The following is a 19,129-nucleotide window of genomic DNA, read 5'->3' on the forward strand; positions in this document are numbered from 1 at the left end:
ATATACAATACAGCCTTACTGTCCATTATAATGAATCAATCATTCAACCAATTACTCAATCAATCAATCAGTCAGACTAAAAGAATAGCTAATGAGCCAAAGCATACCACATAACATAGCATACATCCTGATAATAATAATAATAATACATTTTATTTGCAACACACTTTACAACATATACAGGTAAGACTAATCGATCTATCTCAACAGTATATACAGTCCCATATTACCCTTACTTTTGTTATCTATTTCAATCAATCAATCAATCAATCAAACTGTTGCAACATTCATGTTTGAAGAACCTTTGAATGAGATATTTCGACTTCATTTGAACCTTCTTTCGCAGGTAGGCTGTACAATACATGATGTGTTTTTTTTTTTAGCTTACGATTTCAAGCCAGCGTTCTCGAGCGTGATCTCCTCCAGGCTGGATGATTTGCTGACTGTGTGCAGGACCTGTTCGGTCACCTCTGAGCCCTGAACACAATTAAGCGTGTGAACACGTAAGCTTTCCACTAAAACGACAAAACAATGAAGCTGCAGATGAATTTTCACTTACCAAGCGCAGGTCTTTGCAGTACAGCTTAGTGAACCACGTGTTGTACGCCACCGACGCCACAATCACCGCCAGATCCCTGCGGGGGACAACCACCGTGTATTAGGAAGGTTTTTGGAGGTAGCCGTTTTGGATTGTTTTTGTGTCTTTTTACAACGCGTCACCTGCTCTCCAGGTGGCTGAAGTCCAGCAGGTTAAACTCACGGTTGTCCTGGGAGTGGTAGATGGTGTCCACATCCTAGAGGAGTGTGACATTACCCAGATGTGGGAGTAAGTCGCATACAGGATGTGCAAGTCCTTAGTAAGACTCATCAAGTTTTAAGCAGGTTATTGAAGCAAAGATCAAGTCATTTCAAGTCATTACCTAAATTAAGCCCGTCGTAAGTCAAGTCATGCAATCTTGCTCAGTCCTTACATAGAGTCGCACATTACATTAGCCACTTTGCACTCAGTATCTGTAAAATGTGTTACTTTGCTGTACGAACACACCCTAACAATCACATATTTATTAATAGACCTGTAAAGTGAATTCAGAGATTTGTTTCTAAATACATTATGCATGTTTGATATAGCGGCACGGTGGCCGACTGGTTAGAGCGTCAGCCTCACAGTTCTGAGGTGCGGGGTTCAATCCCCGTCCCCGCCTGTGTGGAGTTTGCATGTTCTCCCCGTGCCTGCGTGGGTTTTCTCCGGGCACTCCGGTTTCCTCCCACATCCCAAAAACATGCATTCATTGGAGACTCTAAATTGCCCGTAGGCATGACTGTGAGTGCGAATGGTTGTTTGTTTCGATGTGCCCTGCGATTGGCTGGCAACCAGTTCAGGGTGTACCCCGCCTCCTGCCCGATGACAGCTGGGATAGGCTCCAGCACGCCCGCGACCCTAGTGAGGAGAAGCGGCTCAGAAAATGGATGGATGGATGGATGTTTGATATAATTGCTGAGATGTTGCAAAGACTGAGAACTATGTAGCGAGTACTCAATGGTGGAGCTACAGCGTTCGATTGTTTGGAGTCACACTTCCCCCTCCAGATGAGACCTTGACCACCTTTGTTCACATCGGCGGTTACCCGGCGCAATTGTGACGTGCAGTTGACTAGTTAGCTATGCCTCCGACCCGAAAATGTACTGTATCTTTCCTTGGAATAGTCTTCTGGCGTGGTCGCTTTAGAGTGCCTCGTTGTCGGCCACGAGTGCGCGCACATCTTACAGAGAAGGGCAAAAAAAAAAAAAAAAAAAAACAAGAAGGAAAAGAAAAATGTCAGACTAGACAGTCACAGTGTGGACCGGGGCTTCAGGCTGGCGTGGCTGCTTTAGAGTGCCTCGTTGTCGGCCGTGGGTGCGTGCACACCATGACGAGAAGGAACATTTTGGAGTCTGACGAGACAACCAGTGTGTGGACAGGGGCTTTGCGCTCACACGGCCGCTTTAAAGCGCCTTGTTGTCGCGGCGTGAAAAAGCCCCACGACGAGCAGGTGATACGTATTTCAGCCACCAGAGGCTTGAAGCGGACATTTACGTGGCTCAAACACGTAGCTATATGTGAGCATAAGAAAGGTGCGAGATGAAGTAGCATGCATTTTTCCAGGTCGTAGGAGTGGCATTTGATTGACAGTAGAGCAGGGCAGTTCAGCGGACACACCCCCAGCATTTGAGGCTGGAGAGAACGGCTTGATTCTATTTTTTATTTTTTTTTATTTTACGATTTTAAACCTCATTTTCTATGATTTCTCGAGGTGGCCTCCGCACTCCGCATCAGAGCATACTGATGCGTTGCCAGGTTTGTGCTCACTACACACGCAAAACTATGCTTTCAAAAATAATAAACAAATGTCACACTATCAGCGTTTGAATCAAGCGAGTCCCGAGTCCGAAAAGAGTCTTAAGTCTGAGTCCCCCACCTCTGACATTACTCATCAACCTTTTGGCATGGTGAAACATTCTGCTTACCCACTGCACTTCCTCCTTGCAGCTGATGCCATTGTAGTCGCACAGCGCGGCGTAGGTCTCGGAAAAGCCCCCTGAGGGTGGCAACAGACGTCAGAGTCTTTGTTGTTGTTGTTGAAAAAGAACATCTGTGAGACCAATTGCGTGATAGATGACTTCCTCTCGTCATTGGGTGAACATATTTTGGGTTTGAGAAAAGGAGGATTTGGGTGGTTCTTTGTAGGCCTATTTGTATATATAACATACCCAACTTTGACTTCTTTTTCATGGGTATTTGGTAATCACCATAACTAACATATTTGTGTGTGCATGCTATTTTTGCTTTACCGCAGGCCCGCTGGGTTTCCACCGACGTCTCCGAGCTGGGCGAATACTTCCTGCTGCCCTCGGAAAGATCGCTGTCTGAGTGACAAATGGACGGGCTGCACGGGGAAAGAAGAAACAAATGTAGAACGCTTCGTATATTTTCCTGTCGTGAGCTGGTGAGTCTTACGCAAACACGGAGTTGTTGAATATCCGCGAGAGCGAGTAGTTGATGTGGCTGACCACGTGGTTGAGGTGGCCACGTGACTCGAACCTCAGGCAGCAGGTGGACTTGTCGCTGTCGATAATGACCTGCGCAGAAAAAAACGTACACTTCATTAGATACGCGAGAGATGCAATCAAAGAGCTGCGTGAAGCATTCTGCTTGTACAAAGATAACGGGAGCATTTAATCAATGAGCCGCCAGCGACATTTGGCTGCACTATGTCCTAAAATACTCAATCTAGATGGAACATCTAAAGCCGGCGTTTGTGATCGGCTCGCTCTGGTCATGTGCCTTTCTGCTGTAGTGGCAGACTTGACATATTTTTTCCAAGTGAGGATAAGCGGTAAAGAAACTGGATGGATGGATGGATGGATGGACCTCGAAGCACCAATCTATTAGTTGGAGATTTTGAAAAGGTTAGACTCACAATTACACTTTTCAACAGTTTCATCTTTGTAATTTTGGACTTTAAAGGAACATTCACTTATGAGTCATATGAAGCGATATTGTCTAAACAGTGCACATTTGTCATTAGGTCAACATGGTATAATAGCATCCCACATGCTGTACCCATACTGTGTAATTCAACAAACACATGATTTATTATGTATTTACATGTCTGAGTTTAGGATTTGTGAAAAGAACAAATATGTGGTTATTTCCAAAATAATGATTTATGCTTTGAATCCACTTTTTTCGAGGGAACATCCAAGGGTCCCGTTGTTGTATATATTCAAAATTAAGAGGTAATAAATGTCATTAGTTGACGTAGTTATACTAATATTACATTTTCAACAGGCTAACTTGTAATTGTATCGAACTAGATTTCCAAAATAATCTTCCCAACACTGCTTGTATCGGGTCTACACAATAACATCGTGTCAAAACTCACCTGGTGATCTGGGTGTGAATTCAAAGCTCGGATCTCCAAGAAGTTAAACGTGGATTCAATCTGTCATCAAATATTTAGTTAGAGAAGATTCCTACTTGAACAGGAAATGGATATCGTTGTACCTTGGCCGGAATCTTGGGCGCCAGGAAGTAGAGACGCCACGTTGCCAGCACCTGAGGAGAAGGCAAAGCATATCGACGCGTTGTGGAAACATTTGCTGTCGGATCACAGCACCCAGGAAAAAAAGACACCAGGGAATTTGAACGGTTACGATGGGACGCAAGCGACGATCTGTACAATATACGAGCCAGTACGAATGAATTTCCTATCTCGCTTTCTTACCGTGTTCACGTATCGATCCGACTAAAAGCCCCACCGTGTTGGGGAGATGGCTTCATAGATTCAGGCGGGGGGGGGGGGGGGGGGGGGGGGGGAAAGATGGTTTGACGCACATTCTCGCAAAAGATGGACCATTAGCGATATGGCTTGTAAGAGCAAATGTCACAGTGGCTCATATAACTGCACAAAGCCGTCACAACCTTCCTACCACGTTTACATTAGCGCTTTCGCTTCCGCATTTGAGTCAGAAGATGTGTCGGGCTATTGTTAGTTCAACTGCAGCTGCTGCAAAATTTCAAGTCATAGAACCGATAATCGAGATACAAGCTTCATTTGTTCTGTGACTGCGTTGCACTTTATAAAAACAAATAGTATGAATGACATCATAAAATAGAATGTAAATTGACACTGTTTTTGTTTTTTTCATTAAATGGACATTGTGCTGCTCCTTCTGGCGTGTGCACCTTGGCCACCTGGTGGCAGTAAAATACAGTCATATGGATATACAGTACTTTATATGGAGACGGTCTCTGTTCCCAAGTAAGGCAGTAATGTTAGTTGTTCTTCACAGAGGATAAAGAATGTATGCCTGTGTGTATTTTTATCTGGATACCTGGGTACCTGTTGCTTAAAACATAACACTGCAACACAGATGCGATTCGTTATCTCGTCTATGGCCTTTCACATTACGTTTGAGCATTATGCTTGCGGACCTCATCCAGAACCAGAATCAGCTTTTTTGCCCAAGTATGTTACAAGACACAGTCTTTGGAGCCACTCTAGTATGACAACAAACAGCCTTCAACTTCAACTGAGAGTGGCAATAAACACTGCTTGCACGTCAAAACAAACAAACCCCCCCAAAAATAGGCTGAGCGTCGTTTCGAATTTGGCTCAGTGGCACCCCTCGAAATCTTGAAAACCAGTGTCATTTAGCTACATGTCGTGGGCAAGTTTATTATGAGTGCACCCATGCGGTAAAACGAACAGGAAGTCATGTTGGGCATTTTCAAGGGTCCTTCAAAGATGAACACATACTGTACGGCGTACGAGACAAAGCGGCAAACAGACATCCATTCTCATTCATGACGCCTGAGTGACAACGGAAAAAGTCAGGTAGCGTCTCGCAGAAAGCCAAAGAGGTTAGTTTTTGGCAGGTTGATGCTCTCCACCAGCAGCAGAGAGCACTGGCCTCTGCTACTCTTGCTTGCATCTTCTGCCCCGTCGCTCTCAATCATTCACTCTCAAGTCCCGGCTAAAACACTCCCTCGAGACCTAATACTCTCCTTGTTTTTCTTCCGTTACCGATGAAAAACCGGAACTGTATGCTTTCAGACAAATGCTACTTAACAAAACAACTCTGCAATTCAAACGCATTACTGTTATTATTATTTTTTTTAAATCCATATTGCGGCGAAATTGGACGACCCGCCATAAAACACGAGACACAAATAACTCAACGAGACCGAACGTCTTGCGGGTGATGAAGGTCCCTCCCTAAAGCCAGTTTCGCTTGACAACATGCAATTTGGTAGGCATACCAAATTCTGCCATTTTACGGTTATTTTGGCCATTGCCAGGTGTCCTTTAGAGATGAACTTGATTGCGACCAAATTCAACCATGTATACTAGACACACGGGTGACACTAAATGGCGAGAAATGTTAGCTTTCATCAGTTCTCATGGGTGGAGCATGGAGTTGAAGTTGAAGTTGACTCACCATAAAACATGAAACCCTACTAACTAAACAAAGGTAGCTCCTTGAAGCCAGTTTCACTTAGCAACATAACATTTTGTAGCCAGGTCTATCATGAGTCAGCTCGCCAACAAAAGCCATGCCTGAAAACGCACGGGAAGTCTGCCAGTTTCGGGTCATGTTGGCCATTTACAGGGGTCTTTGAAAGATCAAACGTCCTGGAGCTTTTGTCTGATTTGGACCAAATTTAAACGCTACGCATAGCCTAGTAGATAGAGGCATTGCAAAATGATGATGATGAATTCAACACAATTTCTTCTGTGCTTTGTGTACTCAAGTCCTCCATGTTCGTGTTTTCTGTGTGTTTCAGATCAATTGTCAGTCACGTTGAAAATGTGGAGGCTTGACACTTTGCTTGGGAGCCACCACCGGGCGGCCTCTTATTTGGCGAGCGAGGAGTCGGAGGTGAAGTGCTTCGAAGCATACACGGACGGGAGAAGGACGCTCGATAGACAGTAGACCGAGTCGATAAAGCTCGATTGTATCACATTACGGTAATGAGTCGGCAGTCGGAGGCCGAGTTAAGAGTGTAGGGATGTGAAGCGCGCTGACGCGGCAGGAGGGACATCATTACGACCAGTGCTGCCAAAACAGACCTCTTCCGAACTCTTCAATCGTCCGCAGTCTTTCATGTGTCGGAGCGCAAAGCACAGATTGTAACCTGCGGTACTATTTGACTCATCGGACTTCGCGCTCCCATCCACCCACTCGATGTTCCTGTTGATTATGAACATGACACTGAAGTGCATTTAAAAATCCCTAAGCCAGCATGACTGATCAAAGTCAGATCTCGCTCTAAAGTCTACTACGTAGGGGCCCAGCAGGGGCGACAAGAAATGGGCTTCACCTTCTAAAGAGGATGTGGTAAATGAGAGGTCCATTGGAGGGAAATTATTGGAAGGATTTTTTTTTTTTAGACATATCAAAGTGTGTCAAAATCAAAGGCTGCACACGGACTCTTTAACTGCCTGCTTTTGCCACACGATGAATCATTAATACATCCAGGGAGCAGCAGGATCTGCCGAAAGCCAGAACCGCTCAGCCTAGGATGAAAGCTTATTGGCCTATCGGGTGTTAGCAAGAAGGGCAACTGGGGCCACCGTAAGGTTTGAAGTCATAAAACCAAAAGCGACTGAACACTGTACAAATCTTGATCGAAATCCTACGCATAAGTCAAGGCTGCGGCTCATGCAAAGCCACCGCCTTCATCCTTTCTATCCAGTCCAAGTTCATAGCGGGTGAGCTGATTGCCCCAGATTGAATCTATCTCCATAAACTGGCACTGCTTCACTCTGGCAACCAAAAAAAGAGATCTTGTATCTCGCCCCATATTCTCAGATGAAAGTGCCCTGAAATCAAACGGCGTGGACTGCTCAGCCCCCTTGCTGCCTCCACGGTGGCACCCGAGGAACCCACTACTCTTTCTGCAGCGTTAGTGTGGTTAGCAAAATACTTGAGATAATAATTGCGAATACTTGGGACCTTCGTTCTCCTTCTTCTGACAAATTTTGCTCCATGTTGCGTGGATTTTGGAGTTTGGGATGGAAAAGTGAGTGCCTCAAAACTACTACCGGTACTAGCGAAGCCTTCAAACTTACCAGAATCCGGTCCTCTGTTTTACCACTCTTGGTATCAAGCTTAATTCCACAGATGAACTTGATGGATGATTTCTCGATGATCTTCCTGATACTGTCTGTGGATGAAAGATACAAGATGTTATGAATGTCATCATTGCCTTGAACTGTTTAGCATATATGTCGTCCTTATGTTGAGCAACATGCTACAATGTGTTTGTAATTATTAGGTGGAACTTAACCTGATGTGATATTTTCTTTACAGTATTTTCCACTTAATAATTTTTTTCCCCCATTTTCACATTACTACAATGTTTTTTTTTTCCAGCCGTGACCCGGCAGTATTCATGTTTGGCAACGTGTCAGCTGCATGTGCCACTTGCACCGATCCTCACACTAATTAACAAATGTATTGCGGTGGCTTGTCGATGAAGTGCTGCCTCCATGAGTGAAAATACAATCCCCGTTTTTTTACTTTATCATGATGATGCTTATCCTTATCGGGGCTCGTTTGTTCTTCGCAGTTCATATTCACTTTTGTAGACTGTGGGCTCAACAAGTAGTTCACATTGGCACACCCCGCAGTAGAGTGGGGCGGGGTGAGCGGTGGCTAATTCATTCGTATGTCACGGGAGCACCCCCTCAAAACAGGCTCATTTCCATTGAGGCTCAAAACCAACTTTTTTTTTCAAAATGGCGGCACGTGTTATTCAACCCGTGGCTCACACGACAAGACAGACATTTGAGTTTGAGCACATACAGTATATCCTGCTTGTTATATACCCACAATTATTTGCATTCCAACATATTACAGTAGCCTGAAGAACACAAAATGCATAACACTTGGGAATTTAAAGAATCGCACTGAGCTGTTCTCTAAATTGTGACATCCAGGGAAGACGCATTTTTCCGGTTGTAGGCATCGCTAGTTAACTAACAAGTAATTAAAAAACGAAATTACTTGCAATTCCGCCGGACAACCGCTGACATTTATTCACGTGCACAAACCAGTGTTTACCGAAGCTTTAAAGCATGATTCGACAGAATGCCGGCATGTTTACGTACAACCGTTAGCGCTAGAATGAGCTTGCTAGGCTACATAATGTTTTGTTGCCTGCTTCCGAGCAGTATCATATTAGAAATGCGTAGCCATACCTCAAGCAATCCTTGGGTGAACGTCCTCTCCCGAGCAACGGTTACGATCACCGCACATTTCTCCTCATTCTGTTCTACCCTTTCACACATAATACATTGGCGCGGCACATCGTTGTTGTCGGCACCATCGTAACGACTGCATCCAGTCGCGTCGACCGGTGACATATTTTCTGCTTCCGCCTTTCCGACAGTGTTTGAGTTGACAAGATAAAGCCCGCTGATTGTAAAAGACGGGATGCGGTGGTATCGGAATACATGTCGTGTAGTCTTGCCACTGTTCGTCCGAGATCAGCAAGGTTTTATGCCAATAGTCCGACATAGACCAAATTCGTCTTGCAGTCTGATCCAGGCATAAGAAACAAATATCTGAATTGACTTCACAGGGTCTTTAAACTGTCAGAGAGGTGGAGCCTATCCCAGCTGACTTCGGAGCAAGAGGCGGAGCACACCGCCAACAGGTCGCCAGCCGAACAATTGCTGACAACGATGTTCAACTGACAGCGACGAGGCCCACAAGGGTCTTCAGATGACCTTGTGCTACAGGATGTCCCAGCCCCAGCCCCGACCCAACCCACTCTGGAGGAGCCAGGAGGCTGATTTGAATGAAGTGATGCTTGATTCAATCATCAGAGTGCAACTCGAGGAGCCATTAGGAGTCATTAACAGCATCAGCACCAAATAGCGTGTATTTGTGCTCATAAGCACACAACAAAATGTGAAAAGAGCGCAGAAATAGCAGACAATTAGAACACTTGGCCTTGCTCATGTATTACTGCTGACAAGATGCATTGAACATCTGCCTTCGAGCACCCCCTCCCTCCGTTTTCACACACTGGATGGCAGGGGGGGAAAAGACACTTAAATGCTTGTAATCAGCTGGAAATGTCATAAATGGCCTCCACAGTAATTGAACAAACCTGCTTTTTTAACCACATTTCCATCCCATGCAGAGGTTCTTCACAATCAAACCTGCACGTTATCATACGCACCACGTTTTGCCCTGCATGCATCTGCACATGCATGCGTAAAAAAAAAAAGATGTCACGCGTAACAAACTGCATGTGTTGAGAGGAGAGGACGAAGCCTGGTTCGAGGCTAAGAAGGAGGAGGAGGAGGAGGGGGATCATTTGGGAAGCAGAACCACAAGGAGACCCACCTGTGATGTCCTTGTTCACACTCGCGAAGCCGAAAACGGTGATCTCTTTCGCGGCCATGGTTGCAGCGGCTGGCCGCCCCCCCACCGCCCCCACCGTCCCACCCCCCCGGAACTCCGTCTTCTCCTTGTTTTTCTTCTTTCTCTGATGGCCGACCTCTTGTTATTCTCCCTCAAAAACAATGGTCGCTCTCGCAGGCATTCCTGCAGCGCGTCCGAGCTTCCCGGAAGAAAACGTATGGATTGCTGGGAGGATGGATGTGAAGGGAGGGAGGGAGGGAGGGAGGGATGGATGGGGATGGATGGAGGGAGAGAGGGATGTGGGGGTTGAGTAAACGAGGGAGGGGTTACCTGCGGGAGATTAGGAGATTTAAATGTGACTTCATGACAAGAATTACAACAAATAATAATTCAATTACATTTCAAAATTCTATATATTCTGTGTATTTCTTGGAATCACTTATTATTCATGTTGATGAATTTCATTTTTTCATCCATCCACCCATCATCTGTATTTCAAACAAGCTGTGATTGATAGCCAAACAGCTACAATGGAGTTTGCTATTGTTCATTTTTCTAAAAAATGTGAAATAATGAGACTTTATTCAATTATACAACAATTATTTAAAATTCCAGTATAAGTGAAAATAAAAAGTTTTGTGTTGTGTCATGCTTTATTAGATTGTTTATTTATTTATTTTTGTACCTTTGGAGTGACCCTGGATTGACCCAGTATTGTATCCTCTTTGTCCATATTTGGCTAAGACCACCCCCTTTCCTCTGATTGGTTGCCTCCGTGTAGAAGACCCACTTGCGAGAGCACATGTGTTCGTTGTTGACAGCACTGGCACTGGAGCGGAGAGGTAGGCGGAGATCTTCGCCGGTGACGTAGATAAGCTTGAGCAATTCCACAGACCCGATTTCACGCCCTTCGGCAGAAAAACATCTGGAATTCAGGAATGCGTGGACCATTTTATTTCATATTTCATGTTGATTGTAGCACCGTAGGGAGAACATTACATCCCAAACACTAAAAACAGTTGGTTTGTCAAAATACGGGATCTTTAATTAATGCCCGATGCTAACTGTTATTTACGAGCTGCTATGAAAAAAAGCCAAAGTTCAGTTATTATTAGTCAACGATCAATGACGATCGTAAAAGCATTAAACAATAATAAGATTAGGTTTGAGTGTCAGAGCTAATGTACAGTAGCTAATTGCTTATAAGGTCTAGGAGATGCTTAAGTGTAGCTACAATGCTAAGGTTAGCAAGCAGCTAGTCGCTAAAAACACTGTGGTTTAAGTGTGTTCTTTTTGTTGACTGTAAAGTGAGTGGAAAATAATCTAGCGTTAAAACCTGTTGTACATGTAAAATTGTTATTAATGGTATAGAATATGTGAGTTAAAAATACTGTAGTCAAGTTGATGGCAATGCTACCTTATTTACAAGGTGCTATGAAAGAAAGTCCAATATATATGAATCAATATATGCTCATATAGGCATAAATGCACACTAATTAATGCGACTTTTTAGACATGGAAACAGAAACTATATGGTGGCCCATGAGGGTTAAAAACCCAAAAAGTGTCACAATACAGGACTGGTAGACTCTAGGAGGACACCTGTTCTATTTGTGAATGTGACCAAAGAAAGTTAAAGCAATAATCACTAACAGGACAAACATTTAGGATGTCTGCCTCACAGTTACTCTGGCTTCCTCCCACATTTCCGACATGTGTATGTTCGGTTCATTGAACAATCTAACTCTTCTTGTATATTGTTTTTTACATTTTTTTTTAAAAAGGATTTTAGGGGATCTTTAGCCACACACCTCCCTGCCCTGTGATTTTTTTTTCTCCTTATCTGACGTGCTGCCCGTTTACTGTTTGTCACAGGAAGGAAACGTCTCCACCAAGATGAGCATCTCTATCTGCTGTGACTGTCCACTCGTGCTGCTATTTGCAGTACCTCAGAACTCCCAGAATTTCAACATGTGAAAATGACAAAAAAAAACTTTATTTTTTATTTTTTCATTATCGAATACAAATTTCCTAAATATATCTTCGATCTAAATATATGCTTTTTGGTTGTGGGGAAACATCCCAAAGCGTGGCGCAGAATGAACATCGTCCTCATCTCTTCATCGTTGGGTAAGTTAATAAATGCAAATTCAGCTTTTTTATACATATGTCCTTCATTGTATTCTGATTAAACTGCATGGCTTCTCTATTTTTTTACAATTATTTTGTTTTCCTGTCATGGATTCAGTGTCATTACAGTATTTCTCAATTGCTAAAACACAAAACCCTTATTGTTCGAACAAAATCCTCAGTGGCCCCAACCCACTTATTGAATTGATCATTCTTTTCGTAGAAACCTGAAGCACTTTTCACCTAGTTAGACCCAACTTGCCAACATACACCTACTAAAACACATTTTTCACTCTAATGCAGCAAAAGTGAAACTCAAGTAAAGTAAAGGTGTCTCGACTTAAAATTGATCACACTTGCGGCTAACGATGTGAAGAAACCAAGATAAGAAAGTTCCGTGAGCCCTGGTTTTTGAAGTTTGACTATGGATAGGCACAATCGTAGAGACAGCGTAAGAGTACGAGGTGGTCGAGGAGAAAGAGAAGAGAGAGTCGGTACAATAATAGAGAAAGGACAATTATGTATTTCAGATGAAATATGGACAACTTTCCTAGACCGTGTTTTTTTCCCCATAGTTTGACAATGAGGGAAGCGGGAATGCTGTGAGTGTAGCCCAACCTAAGCAGATTCACTGTGTCCGCCATAGTCCGAAGATTCAGAGACGTGAACAAGTAGGCCTACTTGCTTTTTTCACTATGTACATGTCGACAGTAGAGTAGGAGAGGTGTACAAAAAAACCTGCATGTGTGTACGTGGATATATGTGTGTGTGTGTGTGTGTGTGTGTGTGAAAGAGAGGAACTCTACATGCACATTCCTGGCGTTCCCATGGGGACAACTATTCCGAGTAAAAGATCCATTAAGGAGTCAGAGGCTGTCATGTGTCATTTGTGTTAAAGTTCAAAATTAAAAAAGTACCAAAAAAAGTTAAAGTTCAAATATTGTAGTGGCATTGGCAGATAACTAGCAATTGCTCAGTGACTGCTGTTCTCAATGTCTTTCTGCCTCCAAAGTTTTGTCCTCTGTCAATTGACCGTCTGTTGTCGTACTCGAGCGGAGACAAATTCCTTGTGTGGTTTTTGGGACATACTTGGCAAATAAAGATGCTTCTGATTCGGATTCGGATTCGGATTAAAGGCTCACAAGGATCATAACTGTGTGTGTGTGTGTGTGTGTGTGCGTGTGAGACTGACAACATATGGGAATTCACCATTACATTTATTTGTGGGTTATTTTCCAATATTTTGTTATTTTTAGCTCATTGAAATTACAAAGTATTGAGCGATTCTTTTGTTTTGTGTGCTTTATTACCTTATTTGGTTTTGGGTGACCCACCAGTCGAGGGCTTTCCTGTTCATACATTTGACTTTCGATTAAGAGAGCATATTGTGCACTATTGGTTTTAAGAAGAAGACAGTGTTTTTGAGTGTCCGTGTGTAAAACAAGTTTCCTTTATTTCAGGTTTGGCAGCATTTGTACTCCTTGTCGCAGCTTCTAAAGGTAAGCACAATAACAACTAGAAATTCCCTCAAAAGTGTCATGAAACAAGCAGAAAATACTAACTGGTTATCCCAATAAAAGAAATAAATACAGGCATATATTGTTGGTTAAAATATCACAATACAGCAATGATTGGTGGTGGACGAGAGGGTAGACTTGGGGCGGGGGAACGGGTCCTGACTGTTGTTTGTGCCTACAGGGGGCGCTGGAAAGCGCTCCCGCTGGGGTCTCCGTCGTTCTGCTGGGCCACTTCAAATCATGTTTGTGGGTTTTACAATAATTAAAAATAGCACTCAATAATATTGTACTTTATAAATAAAAAAAAAAGGTAGTATTTAAATTAAATGTTAAGAATGAAACAGTTTCTGCAAGATTAAAAGCAGCAATCCACTTCATTATATGCCACACTTGGACACCAGGAGGCAGTATTACACAGTACAGTCATACAGAAACAAACTTCTTCAAAAGGCCTTTTCACATGACACTTAGCACCTGACAGCACGCCGTCAATGAACCCATTCATTGTGTATGTGCTGCGGGGGCGCGAAGGCGGAACGTGCAAGGTGGGCGAAATCGGCCGAATCATAGCTGTTGGGTGAGTTCAAAATGTTTTCGGGGGACTAGCAGAACAAGAAAAGTACATTGAGCTGGAATCTTTCCACAGGAATCTATGGGCATCTATGATCATTTATGGTAACTTAAATTCCAATTGCAAAGTGGTTTATGACTGGGAACCTCAGCTTTGTGTGCTGGGGCAGGGTGAGCATCCATCATCATCCATCCAGCAGCCTTAAGGACATTATTCAGCAGTCTTTATGTCTAATGAGCAACGACCTAACTTGATTAAAGGACTAGTCGCAAATAAAACAAAGTCCAAATATTTGTTTCATTCAAGTGGGAATTTTGCTGCTTGAAATATGTCCGAAATTCCCAGCACACCATTAGATACACAATAGCATGAAGTGTGAAGGATCTCTCAGCATTTGTCATTAAAATACAAACTTCCAACCCAGAGGATTCAAAGGTCAGCGTGAGCGTGTGGCCACCAGGGACGGAGGTCTTCCTCGGGGAATGCGTGCTGCTGCGGTGCGCTGTGGAGTCCGACGCCACGTTGGCGTGGAACTACCGCTTTTTCCAGAACCAGCCCCGCGCCACCCAGATGACGCAAAAACCCCGACATCTGCTTTCTGGCGGCACCTACTCCATCACCGCTGTGACAAGGGAGGACGCCGGCAGGTACTGGTGCCAGGCCGAGCGCTCCGACAGCAACGCCACCGTGGCGCTCTTTAGCAGGCCCGTCGCGCTGAATGTCTCAGGTGAGTAAAAGTTTGTCGTTTGGTAAAAGTCACGGTGCTCCTCCACCTTGGCGGGTACTGTTTCGCTAGCTGCTACAGCTAGCTAGCTGTTCATTTGGTGACACCTTAAAATCTTCCACTCTGGGAGATCTCTTTGATAATCGATCAAGGGCGGGCACAGTTTTGTGCTGGGGCCTCACTAGATGGCCAGGGTCATTTGTAGATGAGGTAAAAAATGTTTTGATGTAAAATGTCCGCCCCTCCATTTTCTACAGGGCTTGTCCTCATTTTGGTGGCAGGTGAAGCCTACCCCTGCTTATTTTGGGCGAAAAAAGTCACTTATTCGTCATACCGTGTCTGTTTGTTGTTTGTGTGTGTATTTGTGTGCGTGTGTGTGTGCCTCAGAACTGCCCCCACCCCCGCTGACTCTGACTCCAAGCGCCAGGCACATGTTCGTAGGCGAGACCTTCACCTTGCAGTGCCCTGAGACCCTGACTAACTCCTCTGCTTGGGTCCTGAGGCAAACTTGGACCGGCCACTTAATGAGGACCGCTGACTCCAAGACCAGTGCATGTTCAACACGAGGCAGTGTTGTCAGTCCAGGCGGATCTAGCACCTGTGTCGTCTCTGCTGCAAGGGGACACAGCGGACTGTACTGGTGCGAGGGTCCTGAAGGCCGCAGCAACGCGGTCCACATTACCGTCACCTGTGAGTCTTCAGAAGGATGTAAAAACACAGTGCGTTGTCATTTTTCTGACATGTCTTTGTCCCAAAGCCGGTCCGGTCATCATGAGGACCCCCGCCTTCTCCGTACCGCACGGGAGCAACGTGGTCTTAGCGTGTCGCTTCCGGAAAGGCAACCACACAAGAAGCACTTTCTTCCGAAACGGCGTGGAAACGTCCACAAACAGTTCTCGCGGTCCAGGCACAGAACTAAAACTAACCATCGAGAACGTGACCGATGCGCACGAAGGCTTCTACAAGTGCGCGTCACAGGACGGAAAGCTGGAAAGCCCACAGAGCTGGTTATCAGTAAGAAGTAAGACATCGACGTCACTGTTGGCTTTTCTCTCCTTTCAGACGTTCAATGGTGACGTTTTCTACTGTTTTTAGGCAACTTATTGTCCGCAGATGCGTCAGCTGGCTCCAGTTCTGGTAAACTCATCTCACAAATCCTGTTTTGTAAGATAGGGTTGAGAATATGGCATTCATATAAAATCTCCCCATTTTGTTTCGTCGCCAAAACCCAATTTCCCATTTTACTCGATTTTGCTCATTTCAGTTATAGAAAAAAAGCAAATCAAAAAGTGATCTCTCTGTTGCCTTTTACCTTCCTTAGATTTGCTTTATTTCTCCTGAAACCAAATCCCCCCCCCCCCCCCCCCCCCCAAAATAATAAAAATTTCACATATTTATTAATGTGAAAATAAATATTTCCTCTTGGGGGGGGAATCCCTTTTGTTATAACATGGACTGTGTGCAAACAGGATCCTTAATAAATGTCAATCATTCAACAATGAAATATATTAAATGAGTCATCATGCCGCATGGCATGTCGAGCTCTGTAAAATACAGTGTTTGCGTTTTGGAAGCACAATAGGTATAATGTCTTGCACTGTAATATGGAAACAATGTGAACATGATTGCCCTCATATTGTGCCTTTCTTAGCAGGAATTCAAACCACCAGTCACTTAAATAAAGCAACAATGTTCCTCATTTCGGGAACAGTTAACAAGTTCAACTCTGACGCAGCAATGTTATTAGTGGAAGAAGTGCCCGTCAGCGGAGAAGTACGGACAAATAAACATGAATTCATCAGTAAAATGGATTTCTAGGATAGCGGATGCAATCAATTTGGAAAATTGCACATATTCTCAAAGGTGGTTGGGTGTATTTTCTGGACTAAATGTCACTCCAGTACAGATATGACTGGTTCTTTTAACAGGTTCCTGGATTTGGGTTGTTGTTTCATGCGTTCTTATGATCCTCATCCCGCTTGCTATCTTGCTAATTCATCACTTCAGGTCGGTGGCATCTTTAAAACATGATCTCTTTCTGTTACTATACAGGAGGTCCTCGGTTTACGACGGCGTTCCGTTCTTACGGTGGCAAATTTGTACGCAAGTCGGAATACGCCGTAGCCTGTCACTAAGCTAAGCTAACGCAACTTTAAAGTCATAATCGTAGTAAGTCTTCGTTTGCGTGATGTGTGTGCAAGATGAAACTAGTTGCAGATGCCGTGCACTAAGACGGTCGACGGCATTGGTCAGAATAGAGTTCCGAACTTCGTGATCATCATCTTCCATCCCATTACAGTAAATACTGGTATGAAAAAAAGCACATCTAGGACTTCATGATCAAACAATCAAATGAAAAACTGTGTGCCTTCTTGTGCCACATGACCACGTATTATTCCGCCGCTGCGCAAACTAGTTCACTGTGCTCCGTCCGTAGCCTAGACCGTCATAAACCGCGGACCCCCTTTAGCGTGCGTCTACATACAACGGTCAGTTCTTGTCAGGGCTCTCGCTGATCCTTTTAACGATTCCTGCGAAGGTACAAGATGTTTTACAGCCGAAGCTGTTGGACAGTTTCTGGCGAGGGAACTCCCGCAGCCGTGCTTCCTGCCACCAAGCAGGACGTGACGGAGGTCCAGTGGGATCTTTCCTGGATGGAGATGTCCAACCTGCTGTATCCGAGCACATGAAGGTTTCCACTCGCCTCTATTGTGGATGTGAGGCTAAGCAATTGATACATAGCACAGTACAGTACAGAATACTGTCGTATTACTCTCTTTGATTAGTCTCTAAATGTGTTTCCACATGCAGCTGCACGCGTAATGACAATTGAATTGCACTAATTTGACTAACAGGCTCACAATATTGGCCGAATTCGTCGAGTGGAATTTTTCCACCAAACACATTTATTCCAAAATTATGATTGAAATGGCGTAATGTCATTTGGACTACTACTATTGGGACTTTTGTGGTGGACTGTTTTTATTTTGTCATGCTTACCTCTTGGATTTGTGTTTTTCTTTCTTGTCGCAGTTTCCTTTCCACCATCTCTCGATTTACATGAAATGTTGTTTTTTCTTTGTATTGTCCTTGCCCTATTGTGTGTGTGTGTTTTTTTCCCCCCTGCCAACCTTATGATTTGAGTGCTTTTTAATGTACAATAAAGTTGTCTGCAATCACAGCTTCTTCATTTCCACTGAGATCCACCCATGTATTATACACGGAGACGCCCCAACATAGTAAAAGTCTGGGATCAATATCCAAAAGTCATTGAATGCTGGGATTTCCGTTTTTTCACCGGGGCACACACAGTCCAATACACTCCGATTCCAGAGATAGGTTGTCCAGTGCAACATCCGTGGACAGTCATCGATCAAAATCAAGCTTGGTGAATCTCTCTTCTAGCTAAGTAAAAACCCACTTCAGCCTGAACCTCAACCCTGGACTCGATCCAAAAAGTGTCAGCGCAAGAACACATAACTGCAATTAATCAGAATCAGAATCCGAATCAGAATCATCTTTATTTGCCAAGTATGTCCAAAACACACAAGGAATTTATTTGTCTCCGGTAGTTTGCAGCCGCTCTAGTACAACAGACAGTCAATTTACAGAACACTTTGGAGACAGAAAGACATTGACAAAAAACAAAAAACAATTGTGCAAAAAGATGCGAGTCCTCTAGCACTTAGAGCAGTTCCAATGACTAATATCGCAATAGACCGGTGCAATGACCATTGTGCAAAGGGCGCTGAGACTTCAAGGAGTGTGTGTGGTTTAAAGTGACGAGTAGTGCGATCATCTGGGACAATGGTTGTGCAAATGTTACGGATACTCCTCAATCAGTGTGCAAATGGAGCAGATGCTACTCTGGCATGAGTGGCCAGTATATGCAAATAGTGCAGCATGGCGAGACAACTACAGTGAGTGCACGGTGAGTAATACATCATTGGCCCCACAGAAATGTGACAACGAACTCAAGTCCAAAAATTGCCAGCTTGTTGTAATGGAATTATAGGTTAGCTGTTTAAGAAGTCGATTGCAAGAGGGAAGAAGCTGTTGGAATGTCTACTAGTTCTAGTTTGCATTGATCGGTAGCGCCTACCCGAGGGAAGGAGCTGGAAGAATATTTCTTGAAATTCCCATAAGCACTTGATCAGTAATAGCGCATTGCTGAAAAACAGATTAGGTAAGGAGCGGTTTCTGTATCAAGGAAATGGCCTTTAAAACCAGTCAGACAGCTTAGCCACACCTGCAAACATTGTTGTC

The 19,129-nt window shown here is 44.0% G+C and overlaps 2 protein-coding genes and 1 long non-coding RNA gene across 6 annotated transcripts in view; 2 read left to right on the forward strand and 1 right to left on the reverse strand.

The window, feature by feature from the left end:
• The window catches only part of LOC133480819 (capping protein, Arp2/3 and myosin-I linker protein 3-like), a 29,680-nt gene extending 19,683 nt beyond the window's left edge, over positions 1 to 9,997 (reverse strand). For all 4 annotated transcript variants that reach the window (XM_061779454.1, XM_061779453.1, XM_061779452.1 and 1 more), the window contains exons 1-10: positions 9,904 to 9,997; positions 7,617 to 7,711; positions 4,046 to 4,096; positions 3,924 to 3,983; positions 2,996 to 3,117; positions 2,830 to 2,924; positions 2,506 to 2,576; positions 721 to 794; positions 560 to 635; positions 389 to 477 (exon numbers count right to left, since the gene is read on the reverse strand). In XM_061779454.1, the coding sequence (XP_061635438.1) occupies positions 389 to 477; positions 560 to 635; positions 721 to 794; positions 2,506 to 2,576; positions 2,830 to 2,924; positions 2,996 to 3,117; positions 3,924 to 3,983; positions 4,046 to 4,096; positions 7,617 to 7,711; positions 9,904 to 9,961 (791 nt within the window). In that variant the 5' untranslated portion in view covers positions 9,962 to 9,997. The remainder of the gene's footprint in view (positions 1 to 388; positions 478 to 559; positions 636 to 720; positions 795 to 2,505; positions 2,577 to 2,829; positions 2,925 to 2,995; positions 3,118 to 3,923; positions 3,984 to 4,045; positions 4,097 to 7,616; positions 7,712 to 9,903) is intronic.
• On the forward strand, positions 2,825 to 9,985 carry LOC133480820 (uncharacterized). Its single transcript, XR_009789374.1, has 3 exons — positions 2,825 to 2,984; positions 6,329 to 6,423; positions 9,131 to 9,985. It is a non-coding gene; the product is annotated as an uncharacterized LOC133480820 (long non-coding RNA).
• A 1,815-nt stretch (positions 9,998 to 11,812) lies between the features above and the next one.
• On the forward strand, positions 11,813 to 18,024 carry LOC133481340 (Fc receptor-like protein 3). Its single transcript, XM_061780553.1, has 8 exons — positions 11,813 to 12,051; positions 13,512 to 13,550; positions 14,564 to 14,866; positions 15,251 to 15,553; positions 15,621 to 15,884; positions 15,959 to 16,000; positions 16,792 to 16,870; positions 17,403 to 18,024. The coding sequence occupies exons 1-8, from the start codon at positions 11,901 to 11,903 to the stop codon at positions 17,551 to 17,553; spliced, it is 1,332 nt and encodes a 443-aa protein (XP_061636537.1). The 5' UTR covers positions 11,813 to 11,900; the 3' UTR covers positions 17,554 to 18,024.
• The last annotated feature ends 1,105 nt before the right edge of the window (positions 18,025 to 19,129 follow it).

Source organism: Phyllopteryx taeniolatus, chromosome 7 (genome assembly GCF_024500385.1).
Source record: "Phyllopteryx taeniolatus isolate TA_2022b chromosome 7, UOR_Ptae_1.2, whole genome shotgun sequence".
NCBI classification, from domain to species: Eukaryota; Metazoa; Chordata; class Actinopteri; order Syngnathiformes; family Syngnathidae; genus Phyllopteryx; species Phyllopteryx taeniolatus.